At 34.0% G+C, this 22,581-nt stretch overlaps 1 protein-coding gene across 1 annotated transcript in view; it reads right to left on the bottom strand.

The window, feature by feature from the left end:
- Nucleotides 1-850: 850 nt before the first annotated feature.
- LOC100377223 (neuron navigator 2-like) overlaps nucleotides 851-22,581 on the bottom strand; it is a 315,635-nt gene continuing 293,904 nt past the window's right edge. The window contains exons 11-25 of the mRNA XM_085506505.1: nucleotides 14,937-15,144; nucleotides 14,443-14,588; nucleotides 13,894-14,060; nucleotides 13,538-13,691; nucleotides 12,795-12,930; nucleotides 12,320-12,361; nucleotides 11,638-11,828; nucleotides 11,139-11,232; nucleotides 10,733-10,807; nucleotides 10,135-10,306; nucleotides 9,391-9,501; nucleotides 8,755-8,928; nucleotides 7,761-8,076; nucleotides 7,049-7,246; nucleotides 851-2,908 (exon numbers count right to left, since the gene is read on the bottom strand). Coding sequence (XP_085362631.1) covers nucleotides 2,783-2,908; nucleotides 7,049-7,246; nucleotides 7,761-8,076; nucleotides 8,755-8,928; nucleotides 9,391-9,501; nucleotides 10,135-10,306; nucleotides 10,733-10,807; nucleotides 11,139-11,232; nucleotides 11,638-11,828; nucleotides 12,320-12,361; nucleotides 12,795-12,930; nucleotides 13,538-13,691; nucleotides 13,894-14,060; nucleotides 14,443-14,588; nucleotides 14,937-15,144 — 2,310 coding nt within the window. The 3' untranslated portion in view covers nucleotides 851-2,782. The remainder of the gene's footprint in view (nucleotides 2,909-7,048; nucleotides 7,247-7,760; nucleotides 8,077-8,754; nucleotides 8,929-9,390; nucleotides 9,502-10,134; nucleotides 10,307-10,732; nucleotides 10,808-11,138; nucleotides 11,233-11,637; nucleotides 11,829-12,319; nucleotides 12,362-12,794; nucleotides 12,931-13,537; nucleotides 13,692-13,893; nucleotides 14,061-14,442; nucleotides 14,589-14,936; nucleotides 15,145-22,581) is intronic.

Below are 22,581 nucleotides of genomic sequence, written 5' to 3' on the forward strand. Positions count from 1 at the left end.
GGACAAAATCATGAATATTTTATGCATGAATAAATACTTTATCAATGTATAGGTAGGACAGTGCTATATAGTATAGCACATTAGTCAATGAATAAATTATCAAGCCATAAAAGGAATATGGTAATATTGCTAACTTCCGAATATGGTCAAATAGTGTATTCTTCTATGAATAAATTATTAACCCACGTAAAGTAGATTTCCTAATATGGTGTACCATGTTAGCCCAGTTGTTTATCAAGGATTCATATAACATAGGACAGGACATATTTATTTCCAAATATATTAAGGCATCTTTTATGAATAAATTGTTCCATATAAGGGAGGATTGTAGTGCTAACTTCCAATTATAGTATGGTAACTCAGTTGATGAATAAATTATTCCATATAAAGAAGGGTTGTAGTGCTAACTTCCAAATATAGTATGGTAACTCAGTTGATGAATAAATTATTCCATATAAGGGAGGATTGTAGTGCTAACTTCCAATTATAGTATGGTAACTCAGTTGATGAATAAATTATTCCATATAAAGAAGGGTTGTAGTGCTAACTTCCAAATATAGTATGGTAACTCAGTTGATGAATAAATTATTCCATATAAAGAAGGGTTGTAGTGCTAACTTCCAAATATAGTATGGTAACTCAGTTTATGAATAAATTATTCCATATAAGGGAGGATTGTAGTGCTAACTTCCAATTATAGTATGGTAACTCAGTTGATGAATAAATTATTCCATATAAAGAAGGGTTGTAGTGCTAACTTCCAAATATAGTATGGTAACTCAGTTTATGAATAAATTATTCCATATAAGGACGGGTTGTAGTGCTAATTTCCAAATATGGTCTGAACAGCTTTTAGATTCTATATACATGCATGTAGAAGCATATAATCTAATTTATTTTTCTATTTCCCAGGAAAAAAAAGGAGGGTGCATGCTGCATTGCTTCCCAAGTGGAAAACAACTATATAGTCACTAAATGATGGGTTGATTCAGTTTTACAATAACAATAGCTAATACTGTATAATGTGCACAAATGTGAACAAATATTTTAAATATTGGCATTTCTAGACAAAGCCAGTGAAGTATAAATTACATCACACTAAAGAAAAACAAAAAAACATTTGACTGTGACAAAAACAGAAGATGAGCAAATTTTAAAATGTCACATTTATTCAAATGTGAATGTGTATTTACATATAACCATATTTGCATGAATTTATGCTAACTATCATTTACATATTCATTTATGCAAATCGATTCTGTACATAAAGACAACATTTTAAACTGAATACGACCATAGTAGGTAAATTTATACCATTATATGTTTTACTTTGCAACAAATCAGTAATATTTGAAAATATTAATTTTTATGCACAAAAAAAATCCCACCTCATATCTTTGTTTTATTGCACTTTACAATTCAATATACATTTTATCTTCCACAGCAAAATAAAAAAAAAAAATGAACATTTACTCTAATTCTAAAACCTCCTTTCTACAGCAGATAAATATTAAATTACTGTCATTTACAGTTTGACAAACATACTTCTCTTGTTGTTATATATTAAATACTTTTCAATCAAAATACAATCTCAACAAACACTTTTGTCGGCCATGATGGATTTAGTACCTTATGGACGAGTTGACCTTTAACCTCAAAACAATAACTGTGCCAAACACGGAGCATGGGGGCGCTAGTTACTTTTCACCTCAATCACTTTATCAGTATGGTGAAGTTGCATTCCCATTTAGCAAATTTTTGAGGTGCCATCCTCTCAAGCAAGCCTACTAATTTATATAGATTAGTAAACAACAGAAACTCAGTCGAGTTATATATAGATGTATTTATCTAGGACAGGGAAATTAAGTCATCATTGAAGATTTTTTTTACAACTAAAACAGCGTTATTTGAACACAATTTTTAGCTTGTTCTAGGAGTGATGTCTTTTTAGCTAGCATGTCATTTTAGTTAATTTAGCTAACCTGTAATTTCGCTAATTCAATTTAGAATAAAGTATATTCTTACAATGAGATTATTGGCATTTTTGCTAAATTAAGATTTTGTTAATTCATGTATCGAGTCAAATTCGCTAAAATTGCATGTAGCTATTTTAGCGTGTTAACAATATTTGCAAAGTGGGAATGGAACTTTAAATCCAACATAGTTTGCAACCTAATGCACTAAGTGATTATACATGGTTGTAGCGCGGAGCATGTTTAGATGTCATGTAGCAATGTATTTTACATGAGTGCCATATCACACAGAATGCAGCACCACAATTATCGCTTTTACGTCACTGTAGTCAAACCCAAATATGACTCAGATGTGATATTGACTGACGATACTGGTAATTCTAAGTTGAAGAACCAAAACTAAAACAATAATGGTGAAGACGTATCAGAAGAATAGAAACAAGTACTAATTCCATTATAGCCAATTATATTGAAATTTTCTGCATCCATAAAAAAAACAGACACTTTTTGACAAACTGTACTGTAAATAGTTTTTGAGTACCTCTACGCACAGGCATACTAAAATGGCAGTGAACTTGATAATGACATTATGACGTTCTTAGAATGTTCATTCGTCATCTCAAGAATCTGTTTTTCATGCGGCATATCAGATACTCTAATTATGAAAATCAACTTTAATTCTCAGCTTATTTATCATATCATCTCCAAGGCAACTGTCTTCCAGTTCATTGGTTATTTTTCCAGTGTTGTCATTAAACGAGTTGAGAACTGCAGGAGTAGTGCTAGCAACCATTGCTATGGTCTAACCGCTATAAAGTTGATTCAATAGAATTATCAAGCGTCATGCTATTAAGACTAGATGAATCACTGTCGCTATGGCAATTTGGTGGTGTAGCGTAGTTAGCAGCTTCTTGCAGCCTAATTAGCATATTTAGCTAAAATAAAACAGAAACGATAGTATATTGGTAAATAATAATGTATAACGCCCCTTCTTTTGAGAGACAACAACAAATGCCTATTTTACACATATTAATACACTGTGATCAGGTGGCATATAACACAATAACAAAAATATGTATTCTGGTGCATTAAATAAAATAGTTCAAAGGGATGAAACAAATAATACAATGATTGGAATATGAGTAATTTTGTATGCACTGCAAGTGCTAAGACATGTACCATTTTACATGCACAATGTTGCTTAGACATGGGTGCAGTCTTGCAACAAATCTCTGACTGAAACAATGTCTTGTGCTGGTGTCCGGGTGATGATAGGTGTCAATGGGTATATGGTGGTAATGATACTGCAAGAAACTCCTGAAACAAACAAGGATGCGTTTCCGTGGTGTTGACTGCTATAGGGATCAAATCTTGGTTACACATGAAGGACATGCTTAGAGTGGAAGATAGAATACATGCATAGCAATGAACCAGTGGGATAAAGGAGACATTTTAACATCGCTGAACATTTGTTAAGACAAAGTACTTAAAATACATGTACATGAAAATGTCAGGGACAGGATAAAACAGGGATAATTTAATGCATGATCCAGTTGTCTTATTGAGGGAGCCTCGCAGATTTTGCATATTGATCAGATCCTGGTGATCTGGATTTGCCTCGACTGGTAAATAATTTGACTTTAATAAGGAGATCAACTGGAAGCAAGTGAAATGATTTAAATAACTGAAAATCTTGTTTTGTTTTCCTGTGATAGGCAATCATACAGACGTACCACCACTACTAGCATAGTAGACTATACCATGCATGTATTGTATTAAGTAAACAAGAAGACAATCATTGCATGCTACAATTGGATCCCAATTCTAAGCCAAATGAAACAGACAATAATAGGGATAAAATGGATTATACCAAAATAATCAAGAGCTTTAAAATTAGTTTTGAGAACTATGTGAAAAGCATTCATATTATAATGGCATCAGTAATCAGTCATTCCATTGTAATGTTAAACCCTTCTGGACTGTACAACAGTCACAATCAAACAGTGATGTCAGTGAGTCAATCTAGTGTTATGTTCAATCCTTCTGGACAGGACAGTACAACAGTCACAATCAAACAGTGATGTCAGTGAGTCAATCTCGTGTTATGTTCATTCCTTCTGGACAGGACAGTACAACAGTCACAATCAAACAGTGATGTCAGTGAGTCAATCTCGTGTTATGTTCATTCCTTCTGGACAGGACTGTATAACAGTCACAATCAAACAGTGATGTCAGTGAGTCAATCTCGTGTTATGTTCATTCCTTCTGGACAGGACAGTACAACAGTCACAATCAAACAGTGATGTCAGTGAGTCAATCTCGTGTTATGTTCATTCCTTCTGGACAGGACTGTATAACAGTCACAATCAAACAGTGATGTCAGTGAGTCAATCTCATGTTATGTTCATTCCTTCTGGACAGGACAGTACAACAGTCACAATCAAACAGTGATGTCAGTGAGTCAATCTCGTGTTATGTTCATTCCTTCTGGACAGGACAGTACAACAGTCACAATCAAACAGTGATGTCAGTGAGTCAATCCCGTGTTATGTTCATTCCTTCTGGACAGGACTGTATAACAGTCACAATCAAACAGTGATGTCAGTGAGTCAATCTAGTGTTATGTTCATTCCTTCTGGACAGGACAGTACAACAGTCACAATCAAACAGTGATGTCAGTGAGTCAATCCCGTGTTATGTTCATTCCTTCTGGACAGGACTGTATAACAGTCACAATCCAATGGTGATGTCAGTGAGTCAATCTAGTGTTATGTTCATTCCTTCTGGACAGGACTGTATAACAGTCACAATCCAATGGTTATGTCAGTGAGTCAATCTAGTGTTATGTTCATTCCTTCTGGACAGGACTGTGCAACAGTCACAATCCAATGTGAATTGCATGATATATAAATATAACATCTACTAGGAATACTACTACATACTATGACATGCATGCTATTCATATCCACTACTGATTAGATTTATTAATAGCATTAGTGGCAGTCACTGGTTGCAGGAACCCATATTAAAACATAAGACAATGATCCCAACTTTGGAGTAAACAACAGGTGTCACATGTATGCTAATTAGGTGGACTAGTATGACTAATTTCTTCAATAGACACTGACAAGAGAAATTTGCTATTCAATTATTGAATAGGTAAGGCAAGTATCCATGAATTGTAAAAAATAAAGGTGGAGCTATTATTTGCATTGGCAGAATAGACAAATAGTATAACGTACATTTGGATGAACTTAATTCAACAGTTTTATTACCATTCAGTTATTTAAACTTTATGAACCATACACATCCTACTGTGTCCTTGGCTTGTCATGATATTTCTCACATTTAGAACTAAGATATCAAATACATTCTGAGACTGGTTTAGTGTTAGAGATAAAGAACACGGAAGAAACATTTTCATTGCTAAACACTTCTGAATTATTACCAAATTTGTTTTTTAGGCAAAGGATATTACCATTCAGTTATTTAAACTTTATGAACCATACACATCCTACTGTGTCCTTGGCTTGTCATGATATTTCTCACATTTAGAACTAAGATATCAAATACATTCTGAGACTGGTTTAGTGTTAGAGATAAAGAACACGGAAGAAACATTTTCATTGCTAAACACTTCTGAATTATTACCAAATTTGTTTTTTAGGCAAAGGATACACTTGTTGCTAAGGATTTTGATTGAATAGGTGTAAACTTTAAATTCATATTCTGATTATGATGCTGACGTAATTTATCCAGTGAATTTTATTAATAATCTGTATTAACCATATACTTTAAATATACATTTTAGTTTGGACACACCTAACCATATGCAGTCCCACTGCCTAGATTTTTGTGTGAACACACCTTACCATATATTGTCCCACAGCCTAGGTTTTAGTGTGAACACACCTAACCATATATTGTTCACACTGCCTAGATTTTAGTGTGGACACACCTAACCATATATTGTCACACTGCCTAGATTTTAGTGTGGACACACCTAACCATATACAGTTCCACTGCCTATAGTTTAGTGTGGACACACCTAATCATATACAGTTCCACCGCCTAGATTTTAGTGTGGACACACCTACAACCGACAGCACAGCACTACACTACACTACACTTACAAGCATGCGGCACAACACAATATGTAAGAAGCAAAGCGACAACTATGACTGCACCTTTAACTATAGCTCTTGACAGCTGGCAGGTTTTAGTAGGAATCCCTACACGTACCTACTATTACTCTCACAACTCTGGGGACTGGAGTAACTCGCTGCTTCTTGTAAATGCATTAGCATGCTTAACTGTCAGATAGAGAGGAAATATAAGATAGACAGAAAGAAGGATTAATATGAAATGGGATTCTCCTTGAATAAGGGTTAAAGTTAAAAAGTCAGTTATTATCATGGTGTTACCATGAAGACCATATTAGTTCATATCATTGTACCAAGATGCTTGAAAAGGCCATTCCAGTTTGTATTCACACCCCTTGTTAATCAGATTGCAATGTACTGTAAAATGACTAATTTTCACTGGGTTTAAATTTTGCTGATTTACAGGCATATTCAGTAGGTATTAAATTCACGATTTTATCATTTAGATAATGCGTTCTATGCTAAATTTTACAGATTCACTGGGTTTTAATTTAGCGCATTTTCTAGTCAACAAAATAAGCAAAATTAAAACCCTGTGAATAATTAACACTTTTACAGTAATCATATTAATTTCATGGTACAACATTTTTCCCATGATTCTTTCTTCATGCATACCATGTGACGCATCAACACATGGGGATACAAACCAGAATAGCCCGAATGTCAGAATGACAAATGTGTCAAAGGTCACCTGTGGGTTGAAAGGTTAATTTATAGAAAACATCATGGTATACAAAAGTCAACTTTGAGGTAAAATGCCAAACATCAAAGATGAAATGATGCATGATATTTTAACATTTATGATCTTTTCACCAAAATGATTGCATGTTAACTGTTGATCATGAGATGTTTAGAATGTCAACGTTTTTAGGAAATAAAAGTAAAGGTTTTGGTAAATAACCTTGAACCTACCAGTGGGTCACCTTCTGCATCACTTTGTGCACTTTGCGTTGATTTTCCACCAGTCTCCGATCGGTACCCCTCAAATCCAACATCTTCAGGTCGTAGGCGTAATAACGATGGCCAGTCTGAGGTACTCGGTTGTGACCATGGATAACTGTCTGTTACCCATTCAGCTGGGTCTTCCCACTGTGACTTACGCCCATACATCTGCAATCATAACATGCTTGTTGTTAGGGGTGTCAAGATGAGAAAGGGAAGTGAAGAGCTTGTAGATAAATGATCTGTACCATGTGTGGAATAGGTCACATGACACTAATACATGTAAATAGATTGTTTACATGAAAATGAAACATTGATGTAAATTGAAATACAGAAGACAACATTTCACAAGCATTGTCCTAATCTATTCTATTGTCTAATAATCTATTCAAAATAAATGTTTCAGGCAATGGTCCTTCTTTGTTGACATATAAAAATGTTTTTATTTTACTATACAACATATAGTTATTGTCCAGGTAGCTTTCGTCTATTATTTTACTGAATAAATCTTGCTCTGGACCTGGTATATATTGAATACATATATGGGTATCCTGGTTAAAATTTGAGACTACCAAAAACTATAAAATCAGTTTGTGAGTTAAACTTAATACCAAACCTTATTATTAGCGATCCTTATTTTCATTATAGATATAATATTTATAGTTATAGAAATATACATTACCTGCAAACCTTCCCTGACAGCTTCCAACAGGTATGGAACAATGGAATAATTCCAGAGATCTGTGAACCATACTTGTGATCCGGCTAGATCAATCGGACAGGAGAGGAAAAGTCTTGGACCAATGGTGACATCAGAAGAGTTATGCGTTTCTAAGAATTTGTTCAAATGTGACCAGACTTTTGGCATCCAGTCAATGATTTTGTTAAGGTCATTATTACGCTGTGATGTCTGGACTTCTGTTTCTATGAGTTTTCGCCTTAGATACCTTCCTAGGAAGCCTTTGACTGGTTCCATGTGATTTGCACATAACACCCACCTGAAAAAAAGAAAAAAAACATCAAAGATATGATGAAAGCAGAACAAAAGATTTCAAAATTGACTTTTATCAGAAGTGCTGAACACACAAAGTAATTTGTGTCATTTTCAAAATGAAACATTTTTGGAATTCAAAGATGCAGATGCTTTTTGCAAAGCTGAGTCCAACTGAGGATTTCCATAGATACAACATCTTCTTCGTCATCAAATACACAAGTACTTTCTAATTTTTTTTGTCAAAAAACGATTTTTATTACTAAAACAGAATTTACTGAACACTCAAACTGACAGCTTTAAGGTAGAATATAACTTAAAAGTAAAACTACTGTTTTTTTATTTTTACACATTTCATGTACAAAGATGAAGAAAATGAAAAAAAAATGCAGTTAGAAAGAAAATGGTAAAACATAGCACATTTTAGGGCACTATTAATTGTTTCCTATTGTATTTTGCTAAATGGCATATGGTGAAAAGACACACAAGTAGCAATCCAGCTTAAGACTAGACCTCTACCACTCTCAGAGAATAACTCCTTTGCTGAGGCTGTCATGTCTGCGGGAACTTTGAACATTAAGCAATTTCTAGTTTTCATAGTGAACACACAATAGAGAAATGGTGCATGATGGGATACACCATGGCCAGTTACAGAAAGAATACTAGATTTAAAAGATATACTGACCTGAAGTTGTGATGTAGTTGTAAATTTGTAGTTGAACAAGTGGCTTGGTTCATTGTTCCAATGATGTATGGTGAGACTGTATATCTGCAACTCAGGAACCCATTGAATACCTCTCCCAATGATCCAACGTGATGTAAATTGTCTAAAATAATTACACTTGGCAAATCACTGGCACTGAAAATGGAGATCAATAACAAAGTCAATATTGTGAAAGAAGTTGCCAATTATCTCTAGGCTAATTATACATACTCTTTATTTTTTGTTTTAATTCACAATATTTTGTTGTGAGTGGATCTGATTGGTTGATACCAATCATGTGACATGTCACTGTACACCTGATGGGTTGATATCAATCACGTGACATGTCACTGTACACCTGATGGGTTGATATCAATTATGTGACATGTCACTGTACACCTGATTGGTTAACACTGCTCATGTGATACTACTTCTCTGTATTACTTGGTTTCTTATTGGCCAGTATAGATCATGTGACATTTAATACAATGATTCTGATTGGAAGATTTCAAAATCGTTCTAGGAATACTCCTAGTGCAATTCCTATTGGTTGAGTTCAATCATGTGAAGGAGAATCCAAGAATAAAGATGAGGATTAATGATGTAATTCTGACTTACTTGCTTTCACACTGATCAGCAATATTTGAGAGATATTGTTTGAGTTCTTTACAAGATTTGTGATCTACATTGAATGTAGCAATAGATCCCTCACTTGCTTCCTTACCAGACCTTCAATAAAGAATAAAAAATACTATAAATTCACAAAATCCCTTGTATGCAATAATGTCAAAGACATCAGAAAACTCTGGCTCTCTGTGGCACGAGATGGATACCATAAGACAGTCTTAGTAAAATGTGTAGACTACATCATAGTATTCAGTAGCATTTCAAAAGCACCAATCAGCATGCTTCTTTCATCACAGGCGACCAATCAATGCACTTGTAGTAGCAGATGATCAGAGCATTTATTCAAAGACAAGCACTGATTGGTTGTTTGCTTTCATAATGTTTACTCATGAATATTCAGAATTCATAGTTCCAAAAATACGAGTTGAGGTGTTTGGCAAGAAAGAGCAGCATCTCTTTGTTACAGCTGTAAGTCAGCAAGTATTTGGGTTTATTGTGAGAAGTTAATTCTGTTAATGGGTTGATATCACAGCATAGCATCTTTTGTGTTTCCTAATTTAAATACATAATAGAAATGTTTCATAGAGCATGGTCTTTGTTAAAAAAAAAAAAAAAATCTTTGACCGCATTCTCTTGCTTAGATTATCCCGTGAAGACAGTTGAAGTTTCACCACTTCATATCAGAAATGATGCTTTGTTAACATAACAATGATAACATGTTTTTATTTTGTTTACCTTAGAACGATGTGTTCGGCAAGCTTCTGCGCGAGATATGTTTTACCTGTACCACTTGGACCGCATAAAATGATTCTTCGATGTTCCAGCAACAATGAAATGTATCTTTGCATGACACTTTTTGGAATTAACGTTTCAAACACTAAAGCATCACAGCTACCTTGTAGAACATCTGAAAGAATGAAGGAAATTGAAGTTTTAGGTATGCCTTTGGTACAGTCAAACATCAAAAAGCTGTTCAGTTTAGACAGGTTTTACCTCCATAAACAGAACTGATATCTCAGTCCCTCTACTGTTCAGTTTAGACAGGTTTTTACCTCCATAAACAGAACAGTCTGACAATCCTTCTACTTTTCAGACAGGTTTTTCCTTCTACTGTTCAGTTTAGACAGGTTTTTCTTCCATAAACAGAACCGATCTCTTAGTTCCTTCTACTACTCAGTCTAGACAGGTGTTACATCTGATTGTAGAGGTTTCTCTTTTTAAGTTGTCAGCAGTATCATCCTTCACGAAGTTCTCACTAAATTTACAATGAATGTCAATATACACTTGACATTATATATTATGTTACTTTTAGACAAACTTTACTCTCACTTACTTTTGAGATGTATTGTGATAGAATTGCTATCACCTACTAAGTATCCACATGGCAGTAATTCTGGAGGCTCGGCATCTGAAAGTCAAAATTAATTGTAATGTTAATTTACAAAAAATTTCAAACATATAAAATATTTAAAAAAATACACAGCTTCTAAAAGTCTTCTCTGGGATGTCGTTTACAGCATCCATTTTTTTACCAAATAAAGTATTTTGTGCAAAATGTCACAGGAAACCATCATTAAATATGATATCGAGCGATATAATAAACTTCAGCTCAAACAAGCTGGCTAAAGGCCAACAAAATTTACTTTGCTGACCAGTAATCTGGACATTTTATCCAAATTTCAATTTCAGCAGATAAATAATTAGAGGTCCAAACATTGAAATGATGAAATAAAAATTACCTTTCGTTCTGTGAATTTCTCCAACTTCGTAACTGAACACACTCTCTGCATTTAAGCCCAGGTTTGTCACTGGGTCTATCCGTAATACATATTCCTAGAATCACAAATAATAACAATGGAATTATTGAAAACTTTATGGTTTGCAATATGGTCATGTTTGGGATGAATTGTACCACTTCAGTCCACAATACACATATCAAAGTTGGGTCAAAACAATTAATAACTTTAGATAAAAATTAAATATATTTATATTAATATATTATTATTAGCATTTATGAAAAGTTGTTTTAGGAAATACAAAGTAATTTCCACAGAAAAAATAATTTGATATACTAAAGGGCAATTTTTAAAATGTTGGTAAAGATAGTTTCCGATTCAAATTTATTTTTTGTATTCATGATAATGCAACTAAATATTAGTTTCAGATGCATATTCAATATTCTAAAAGCATGGATTCATTTGGTTTACACAGAAATCCAACCTTAGTAATTACACCCACCTTAAATATTCTCTTGACAACATTATCCAGTGCATCCCATTTAGTTTTACTGCTAATACTCAATGTGCCTATTAGACACTTCTGTACTTTGTTACCCATAGCTTTACTTGGATCGAGATGACCGACTGACACGCCCACTATCACACGCCGGCCGTTAGTAGTCGTACCTGAACTATCATCAAGTAATATATCTGAAAAAAATAAACAGATTTGTTTAATAGTTGCATCAAAAACTGGTATTCTTGTAGTTTTCGCATCAGACTTATGACTGGCCGACCCAAGTTCGAATCCTAACTTATACTGAACATGAAAAAGGGTCGACCGCTACCCTGGGCGAGCCAATTCCACTGCCTGAGATTCATTCACTAAAGAATGCGATTTTGGGGGAACCTTGGTTAAAGTTGGCAGGTGCTTGTGTTCGACCGACCAAGACTTTTTTTGAGTCAATTATTAGGTGCAATCTTCTTACTGATGCATGCAATAATGAAAAGCCAAAATCTTTTTTGGTGTGAGAGTAAGAGCGAGTCAATATAATTTGTACAAATAACACAACTCTTTCAAATACCTAAGTTTAGAGTTTCTTCATTCATTCATTTATTGACATGGAAAGGGTGTCAATTTTAAAATAATATTTATTTTAGTGATATGTTTTCTACTTGATATAAAAATAAATGAAACTTACCCAAACTACCATGCTCTGAAGACATGCTGATCCTATGTGCATCTGTAATAAAATAAAAATAAAATGTCAGTAAAAAACAACACCCACAGCAACAAATTTAATTAGAGAGTTCATGCTGAGCTCAATAATAAAAGTACCAATAAAATAGTAACACTTTTCCACTCTAGAATGATGGAATACCTTAACCAATACAAAAAACAATAACGACGAGGACGACGACAACAACAACGACAACGCCGGACAGAAATTTTCCCCTTAATATACCTTTCCCTTCTATCTTTGATGTTACGGGCAAGGTAAAAACAATACACAGTTCATAAGTTTTCTCAGCAATGTCATCTACAGTGTCCATTGTGTTTTGATCTATGGTAACATGTCAAAAAGTGTTTTTGAAAGAACTATCATCGACACTATTTTGATATGGCCGATGTGCTTCATTGCTAGAGGGTGCAATTCATGATATCTTTCCCCTTACCCATTGATTCTCGACTGAATCTCTTAGATGAAGAGAGTGATATATCCGATAGCTGTGATGAGCTTGCACCCAGTGATCTTTGCACAATCTGTCGCTGTAGCCGTTCATTTTCTTGCTTCAATGTTACCATGTCATTCTAAAACAATTCAAAATATCATCAGATATCACCACACTTACAATGAACAGAAAATCTAGAGAGGCATTCCGGAAACTTTGCCAAGTATTTTCTGTGACTGGCAATCTGAAAGTCTGAAGAAGATTTGGGGTCTTGAACTATTAGAACCCTTATCTACATGTATGTAATTCGGCCATTTTGAATTTCAAAATTACCACCAGAGTAGTGCTTAGCGCTACAGGGAAATCACAAGTTGTTGTTTCCATGAAAAAATGTTTAGATGCGCCCCACTTTCTAATTGCTTTTTGCCATTTTTGTCATAGAATTTTTCATTCATAAAAATAAATTTATGATTAAATAGATTTGTAGTGTTTTTACCAGTTAGTGTTCATCCATACAAATCTTAATATAGAGCAGTACATCATGGGTATTTGAATAGAGCCTTGTGGGTAAATGAGCAGTGCATTGTGGGTAGATGAGCAGTGCATTGTGGGTAAATGAGCAATGCATAATTTTAATGCTAAACAAAAGATTGAAAGTGTACAATGATATCCCATGATTCCCTGCAACAATCACAAGGAGATACATCTATTCCTTCATAATAGAATTTACAAACTACAACACATACCTTCATTTTATTCATCGCTTCTTTTAATTGGTCCAATTGATGAGCAGAGGATAAGGCGTCTAGTCTTATATCTGTCAGTTTCATTTCCTTGTCTCGTAACTGTTTTCTCAGTTCATGAACAGTTTCCTGTTCCCCAGGACCATCAGTATATATTCTGAAGTAATAATTAAATAAATTATAAACATGATTTTTTTTCTCTACATTATTTTTCAATTTTGTTTATCATAACAACAAAAATGGATGTTCAATTAATTGGAATTTATTAAATTGACAGGTAATTGGTCAAAACGCATCACATGATATGTAAATGCCAGATGAATCATGGGTAAAACACCAAATTTTAAAAATAAACTTACGCTGATGTTGATGCTGATGACTTCAATAATGGATTCATGCAGACGTTATGAGGACCACCGTAACTGGGTGACGATGGATTGGAATCTAGATCTTCAACATCCGTCTGAGCACCGCTCTTGTTTTTACTCTTGCGTGAGAAGGCTGATCGGAATGATGTACGTAACTGCTGTGAAAAGACAAATCGGTCGTTTAGCAATACATGTGGGGTTAGTAGAACCAAGTCACAGAAATGAACAGGTAAGAGTATAGTTGTCCAAAATGTAACAGTTTCATGTGGAACTTCTGATTAAAATCATAACATCTCAAAATTGGGGAGATCTGAAACTCATTTGTGGAAAAAAATGAAAAATGCAAACCACTTCATCGTCATGATAGACAATTTACTAATAATTTTATGAGTTAGCAGTACAATTAGGTAGTCACAATTTTACTTCAGCAAAAAACAATGGTAACAGTTTATAATGTATGGCCTCCAACTTTCAGTTACAGTTATTTATAAAATACTAAATTAAACTTCAATGGAACTATTTTCATAAAACTACACTAACCCAACTTTTCTTCTTTTTCTTCATTGACTTTGAGTCACTCAAGTCATTGTCATTGACGCTTCCAACGCTGGATAAACTTGTAAAACTAGTGGTACTTGACATGCTGTCTGTTGATAACTGCCGACTCATTCGAGGCTCAGATATTGCTACATATGAAAAGATGAATGATAAAAACAAATTGTCAGTGAAAAACATAGAATTTAAAAGTAAATATTCAATAAAAACAAAAGTATCACATTAATTCAACTGTAGAGGGAAGTATTTAGTAAAAACAAAAGCATTACACTGATACAGCTTGAGGGCACACTGCTCGATTATGAATCGAGACAAGAAAACAATTTATTTTGATAATATAAGCTAAATTTATTAAATGAATCTTTTCTACAGCAACATCAAACCATTAATATAGAAACAGCAAGTTACATTATTATGTTTTTTTAATTTTTTTTAAATGTGGTTTTTTGTTTTGTGTCTACAAAAATAAAATAACTCACCTCTATCTTTTATTGACCTCCTGCCGAGTGTTGCATCTCCTGGAAGTCCAATCAACTGCCTGCTCTCAGCACTCTGCTTTTTCAACGCTTCTATGGTCTCTCTCAGATCTCGTAGTTCGGAATCCTTTTGGTCTGCTGTGCTTGTCAAAGACTGTAACCTATTGGTCATGCTAGATAAACTCTGCTCGAATGCTGCCACCACATGAGCCTATTAAGAAATAAAACAAGAAGGCCATCAGTTTTAATAGTACATTTTCAAATTTTGACACCATTAAACAATCTTGCCTCCATTGATGAAAATATTATCAGCATTAACCCTTATCAAGTCGATGTAAATGTAAACGACAGGATAAGAAGTAAAGATGACAATTTGAGACAATTACTGAAAATGTTGTTTTGAACAATATCTGGTAGACTGAATGGGGCATAGATTCACAGTTTCCATGACGACAAAATCACAACGTATGGAAATATTCGGTAGCCAGTTTAACCTGTTACTGCGCAATTTTATTCTATAAAACTGTTACGCACACAAGTACATTGAAGACGGTATACACTTTTATGTTTCATGAAAAGTTGACACCAGTCAGCAGCTTTTCCAGTTTACTCGCTTACTGTAATACCCACTAATTATTCCAATGCATCCACACCATTGCGTACTACGGAATATAAATAGATATTTGTGCCCGAGGGCAGCGGATAATGTCACGCAAATGTGAAAAAGTTCAAATACCCATTCAGGCTGTAATATTTTTTTCACATTCTTCTCATGTGGTAATAATGAATTTACTCGCTAAAACAAAATGCAGCCAACTTTAGCAACCCTGTGAACGCAATACTGCAGAAATGGCAATAATGTTTAATAAATGTATGAGCAAAACGACCTTCATGTTGTCCTTTTAACTGTGTATTCCAGAAAATATCAGCTGATTCCTAGCCCCACCCCATCTAAGTCAAAGTGTGAGTTCTTATCCGTTTCATAGACATTCTGCACACTATTTACACCAAAGATTCCTTATCGGGACTTGATAATCTCACTAAATTTCGCTTGCCACTTATCTAACCTCCTGGATCGTTGAAAAATGCACAGAAGCAAGTTTTTGAAGTAGAGCAATGACAAGTTGAACTGATCTGTGTATACCACACTTGCAATCATCACTCAATAAAAAGAACAGATTCCATGCCTTTGGTGGTAGAATCTATTTTAGTGCGCTACTGTGACGTTCATAGCGATAGAAGTGAAACTGAACAGATCAAAAACAGAGACACACTGTCCCATTTCTATGTTACTGAGAGAAGTAAACTTATGGATGATACCCCCTGGATAAAAACTACAAACTGTGAAGGATAATAAACAATGCTTTTAAGCTAATGGATCCCCGTCAGGTCATGCTACCGGCATGTACAGGACTGGGACTGTTTAGCATCTTTTCACTCAGTTGGCAAACGGATGCCTCTGTAAAATCTTATCAATACAGTGACTTATTCAGCACCACACCCTTTAAGTACAAATCAATTAATTTCTACTTTTTTTAGCTTCCTAAAAAGTATTTTAATTCTGTCTGCACAATTATGAGGTCAGACATAACCGGCGTTGCAGTTTGTACTGTCTGGCCTCTTAATGACAAAATTCAGAAAAGAACATCGCAAAATGTGATTGCGTTTGAATACCACGGAGATAACAGATAATGACATCAATAGTATAATGTTGTATATGGTAATCAGAGTGGTTGTCATGGTAATGAGATGTATTGGTGTTTCACCTAGGCATATTGTGAGGGAATGTCGCATAGATTCTAGGCATTAACGTATAGGCATGCCACATACATTCTAGGCATTAGTGAAGAGAGATTTATTGTAAGTGGTTAGTAGTGAGCGGTATATTGCATACATTCAAGGCATTGGAGGAGTTGTATGCGAATGGAATGCCACTTAGATTCTAGGCATTAGTGGAGAGATTTATTGTAAGTGGTAAGTGATTCGTAGTGAGCGGTATATTGCATACATTCAAGGCATTGGAGGAGTTGTATGCGAATGGAATGCCACTTAGATTCTAGGCATTAGTGGAGAGATTTATTGTAAGTGGTAAGTGATTCATAGTGAGCGGTATATTGCATACATTCTAGGCATTGGAGGAGTGTATGCAAATAGAATTCCACTTAGATTCTGGGCATTAGAGTTTTATGCAAATGGAATTTCACTTAGATATTAGGCATTAGAGGAGTGTATGCAAATAGAATTCCACTTAGATTCTAGGCATTGGAGGATTGTATGCAAATAGAATTCCACTTAGATTCTAGGCATTAGAGTTTTATGCAAATGGAATTTCACTTAGATATTAGGCATTAGAGGAGTGTATGCAAATAGAATTCCACTTAGATTCTAGGCATTAGAGGAGTTTTATGCAAATGGAATTCGACTTAGGCCAACTTTACAGGCATGTAAATTGCTATAAATATTTGACAACTTCATTTGGTTTTATTGCAGTGTACGATTAATGTTTGATCACATGGGGATTACTGCTAACTGAATTCTGACATCATTAACATACAAATCACTGCTATTAATGACATCACAAATCAGACAAGACAACCTATATACTGATCAAAACACCAACAGGTTCTGTCAATCTGGTTTAAAATTACACACAAATTAAGAGAGAATTACAGAAAATGTATTTAACACTTTTGATCAAAACTGTAGTCGATATCAAATTTTGTCAGTTTGGTTAGAAATTTACATAAACATTTTTTACAGAAACCTCTCCTTAATGCATCGATGCATGAATCAAACAAAATGGCCAACATGAGAATGATAAATTGCCGCTTCAATCTAACTAATCTATTTGTCTGAGATTTAGGATCACAAATGACCCCCTTGTCACATTCAGTTTTTCTCCGCTTGATCTCCGACTTAGTGTAATTCATTGAACGGTGGAAAATGAAATCACTCTACACAATCATTATTCATCAAAATGTCGTCTGCAAGTCTCCTAATCATCGCTGCTTGATTACTTTTTTCAACCAAATTTTACTCATGCAAAAAAAAAATGTTTTGTGATAAAGTCAAACATTACTACATGAAACATAGTGAAACTATTATAACCTTGCCCATAAGATACAAATATATTAAAGAGGTTGAAATTTGTGAAAGAACGAAAATAGTTTTGACAAGGGTGTTTCTGAAACGCTCATATTTTCTTGTAATGGCCAGGTCAAATTAAATATTTTGTTAAGATGTGTTTTGGTCAATAAAATGTCAGGTTAAAGGTTGCCATGGTTTTGTTATGACGTATATGTAATTTGGCAGCGCAGCCATCTTTCGCTCAAAATAGTACTGTTGATTATTTTTAACCTTTTCACCACCAGACTTTCTTGCCAAAATATTTCTGCACTTTTTTTCTTATATTTTTCAGAATAAACCCTAATTTTTGAGCCAACAGACAACATTTTAGTCAATTTTCGGTTTTGACTCAAAAAAATTGGCTATTTTGTCCTAATCTTTCGAAAGAAAATACAGACTATAAATGGGACTATTTTGTGAATTTGTGATAAGAGGGAACTGGTGGTGAAAAGGTTAAAGTGCTGTAGTTGTCGCGCTGTGCATGTGTGACATTGTGTTGATAAACATTGATTTTCCCATAATCCAATGCGCTCTTCAAATGGAAATCACAAGTATGAGGTTTGACCTGGGCGCAACTTGCACTAATTACCGCCGGTGACTCCTTCAATACCTTCCAATCACATGAAAATTACCTAATTACAGCTTGAAAACGTGTCAGTTCGTACTCGTTGATCTGCACAACAGTCAAGGTCGCCATCTTTGTTTATATGAGACCCATATATCTTGCACATGTGCAGCGCGACGACTAACGTACCGCCCTTTAAAGATGTACTCCTATTTTGCATATATGTAAAATCATGACTGATAATAACAACATAAATGATGCTGTTTCCCTTTACAAAAAAAGTACCAGTAATAAAAATTGATATCGTGCTCACTTTCTCACACATTTCATTTTGAGGGTGCTGGAGGTTCTTATCCCTCTAATCATATCTGCCATGTAACAGACCTTCAAGGACAAACAAGCCAAAAACTCAGAGTGTCTATTGTTAACAAATCTAGCTTAATTTCAGAGGATCACTTAGAATCACAATCTGAACATGTTACGGTAGATATATTGATCACTGGATGGTATCTCACAGATGTACAATCCTGCAACTTCAGTACCACGCAAAGATATTTAAAATATTTTAATATATTTTAAATATGTTAATAATTGGAGCTACAGATAACTGACAACTTTTAGGCTCAATCAATGTCTTGTATTAATTTATTCAACTATACATTAGCATAACAATGAAAACAATAATCATTTTGAGGTTTCTGGCATTTTCTGACAATCATCAAGAAATTTAAAATACAGATAACATAAATGTGGAAAGTGTAAGAAATGTTTTGCTATGCGGGACAAGGTACAAACAAAAAGAAGAAAACCACCAAAGTGTTTTGATAAATGCGCAACTACATTTGTAATCAATTACCAGACTAATAAGAAGATAACTTTATATCTAGATTTAATATCCTTTAATTCTCCAATAAGTTGAGAGATGATTTGCAAGGATTTGTTTTTAGCTGGCATCACGTCAACCATTAATCTTGTCTCATAGCAACCACTCTCATTATCTTTATATAATATTGCATATTGTATCAGTCACAAAAATTCAAATTTTTCCATGGGGCATTAAAAAAAGTCCACATTTCAATGTTGATGTTGGTTATAACAGTATTTTTCCAATTTTAAAAGGTCATATTTTTTAATCAGCAAATAAAATCTTGAAGAATATCGCTATGGCTACTTGACATCTTTTTCCGGCAGTTGGTGAAAAAAATCTGAGATTGGTTGCAGTTGATTCGGTTAAATCCCTTCCCGAAGGCATTCTTTTCATGCTAAGTAATTTCTTGGAAATACAAGAATTTGCTTCAATACCATAATCTGTTTTGCTACAAGGCCATGTCTTAAACTTAGATGTAATGAAAGTCTAATAGGATTAAAATTTCACAGAATTTGTCATTCAGGCGGTAACTTTTGTGAAAAATCGGTAATCAGGATAGCTTTTAGTTTTGTCAACATGATGGATATTGTTTTTTAATTCTCAAGTGACCTGTTTTTCTCAGATAGGAAGAATTTACTGTTTTTTTGAACTTTGACCTGTCAGCCATGATGGATCTGTTGCCAAGGTACGAAGAAATGATGGATGGTACTTTGCTGGTCATGTCTATGACATTGACATTGCATTTTCAGAAGTCACACTGTGATAAGCCAGCTTGTAGATTAGTATAAACATGAATAAAACATAACATACTTTAAATTTACTGGACACCCCTTCAAGATACCTTGACCTTTTTGACTTTGTGCAAAATGGATTGACAGTAGTCATCAAGGGAAATGATGAAGACTAACTCACAACCAGATATATTCTCTTAGATACAAGCACCATCAGTTGTTGTTGATTTTATAGCATATTAAGATATTCTGCAATATGTGGGAATATAAGTCTCTGATATATTATATATTATTTTGGTCTAAAGATGATGATCAGGCTACGGGTATGTTATGTACATATGTTGATAAACGCAAATTACATTTGCTTTCAGTCCTTCATCCCTGCTTGTGTGACACCTATTTTGAGAATAGCTTCAGATTCAGCTATATCTACTCTAAGGAATTAATCTGAGCAAAGCCCCACAGCCAATGTTCAATTTTGCCCTGAAAAATACCCATAGTTCTTTATGATAAAACAGTTTGGCATAACACGATGCTATCCTCAAAAACTATCTGATTCTTATTACTGAGACAACGATTCAGTTATCTCACGTTAACAAATCTAGAACCAGACGAGATGCAGTGACGTCTGAGAGCCTTCGTTTACAATCGTTAACACCAGTCCAAACAACAAACAGCACTACATTCCATCTCCTATACCATCAACTGTACGACATGAGACGTATCCTAAGAAAACAACAACAATTCAATGTAGCACCTCAATGGACAGAACAAAGCTTACATAATTTTACAGTCAGTCTGTCTCCATGAAAATATATTGCATCAAAGAGGAAATACATCAGACACTATTCAAAGCAAAATTCTTGCCACCAGAGGGCGCTGTTTTCACTGCACATTTTTTATTTCAAATTTAAATATTCTTTTTATTCTGGGACTTGACGGGCCTTCTTTTTTGAAAACAGTGAAAAATGCTTATATAAATAATAAAATTAACTCTCTAAAATCTTGTGATATTATTTTTGTGGTAGCTGACCTTCCAGCAGAAAGTCGTGCATGGAATGCAGTTATATTTTGCGTGAGATAATACAATTAGATAAATTAAATTTAACAAGTCAGTAGGGTGATCATTTTATTTTCAGATGATTGATAAAATTAATTGTAAATGACAAGATATGGAATGCAACTATTAAAGAAATATTGCACAGCATTAGTAGCGCAGCGTGTACACTTGTGTAAATGACAGCGTCTAGGAACATAATATTGAATTCATTTTATCAGTCTGTGGTCATACATAATAAGTCATATTTTAATAATTCAGCTAGTATACAATTAATGCAACTGTTGGTTTATATGTGCTTAATAACAGAGCAAATACAGCCTGTTACAACATTTTATTTACTATGTTTACTTTGCGAAAGACTTCTTTCCATAATTTCAAGTAATTTTTAAACACATGAGGGTTTTTAAACACCAGAGGTAGCATGTTGCATCCTGATAGCTGCAGCTGCTGTGCAACAAAAATACAATGCACAAAATATTTAGTCTACACCAAAATTCTCAAATTGTGAAAATAAATACCGGTACATAAATTCAGTCTGTTAAATTATGTTATTGTACTCATACAAGTTCAACAGAGTAACCATGGTGATGTCTAAATACGTCATTTGACTAAAAGTGTACAAAATATAGGGTATAACAAATTGGATCATTTCAAGAAACGTAAGACATATTTCTTTAAAATTTGTAGTTATTGTAATTCAGTGCAATTGATATATAACTAATAAGCCGTAAAAACTCAAGCAAAGTAATTTCACTCCATTAGTGTAATTACAGCCATTGACAAATTCCATAAAATAAACTGAGGGTACTTTAACACAATTATGCAAATTATACACCTGTAATCACAATCAGCATAATTTATATTCTAGGTGTAGTAATTGGTTGTAATATTTTATGTACAAGTTGTATACAACTTTCATTTGTGACACTATTATGCAACAAGCTAAGGGGTTACAAATACATTGTAACAATATTATACAGCCAGCTAAGGGGTTACAAATACATTGTAACAATATTATGTAGCAAGTTAAGGGGTTACAAATACATTGCAACACTATTATCCAGCAAGATAAGAGATTATAATTAGAATATTGTAACTATTTTAAAGTTAGATTTTAAAACAATGTATATCTCCCCTTAGCTTGCCTGGTAATAGTGTTACAATATGCAAATCACAAACCCCTTAACTTACTGCATATTATTAAAGCCCTTTAGCTTACTATAGCTTAGTTTTATTTTTAGAGTGTGATATAAGAGATGTTTCAAAAGACTGTAAATCTTCTGGTTTGTATTAAGATA

The sequence above is a fragment of the Saccoglossus kowalevskii genome, chromosome 12, assembly GCF_978046115.1.
Source record: "Saccoglossus kowalevskii chromosome 12, keSacKowa6.1, whole genome shotgun sequence".
NCBI classification, from domain to species: Eukaryota; Metazoa; Hemichordata; class Enteropneusta; family Harrimaniidae; genus Saccoglossus; species Saccoglossus kowalevskii.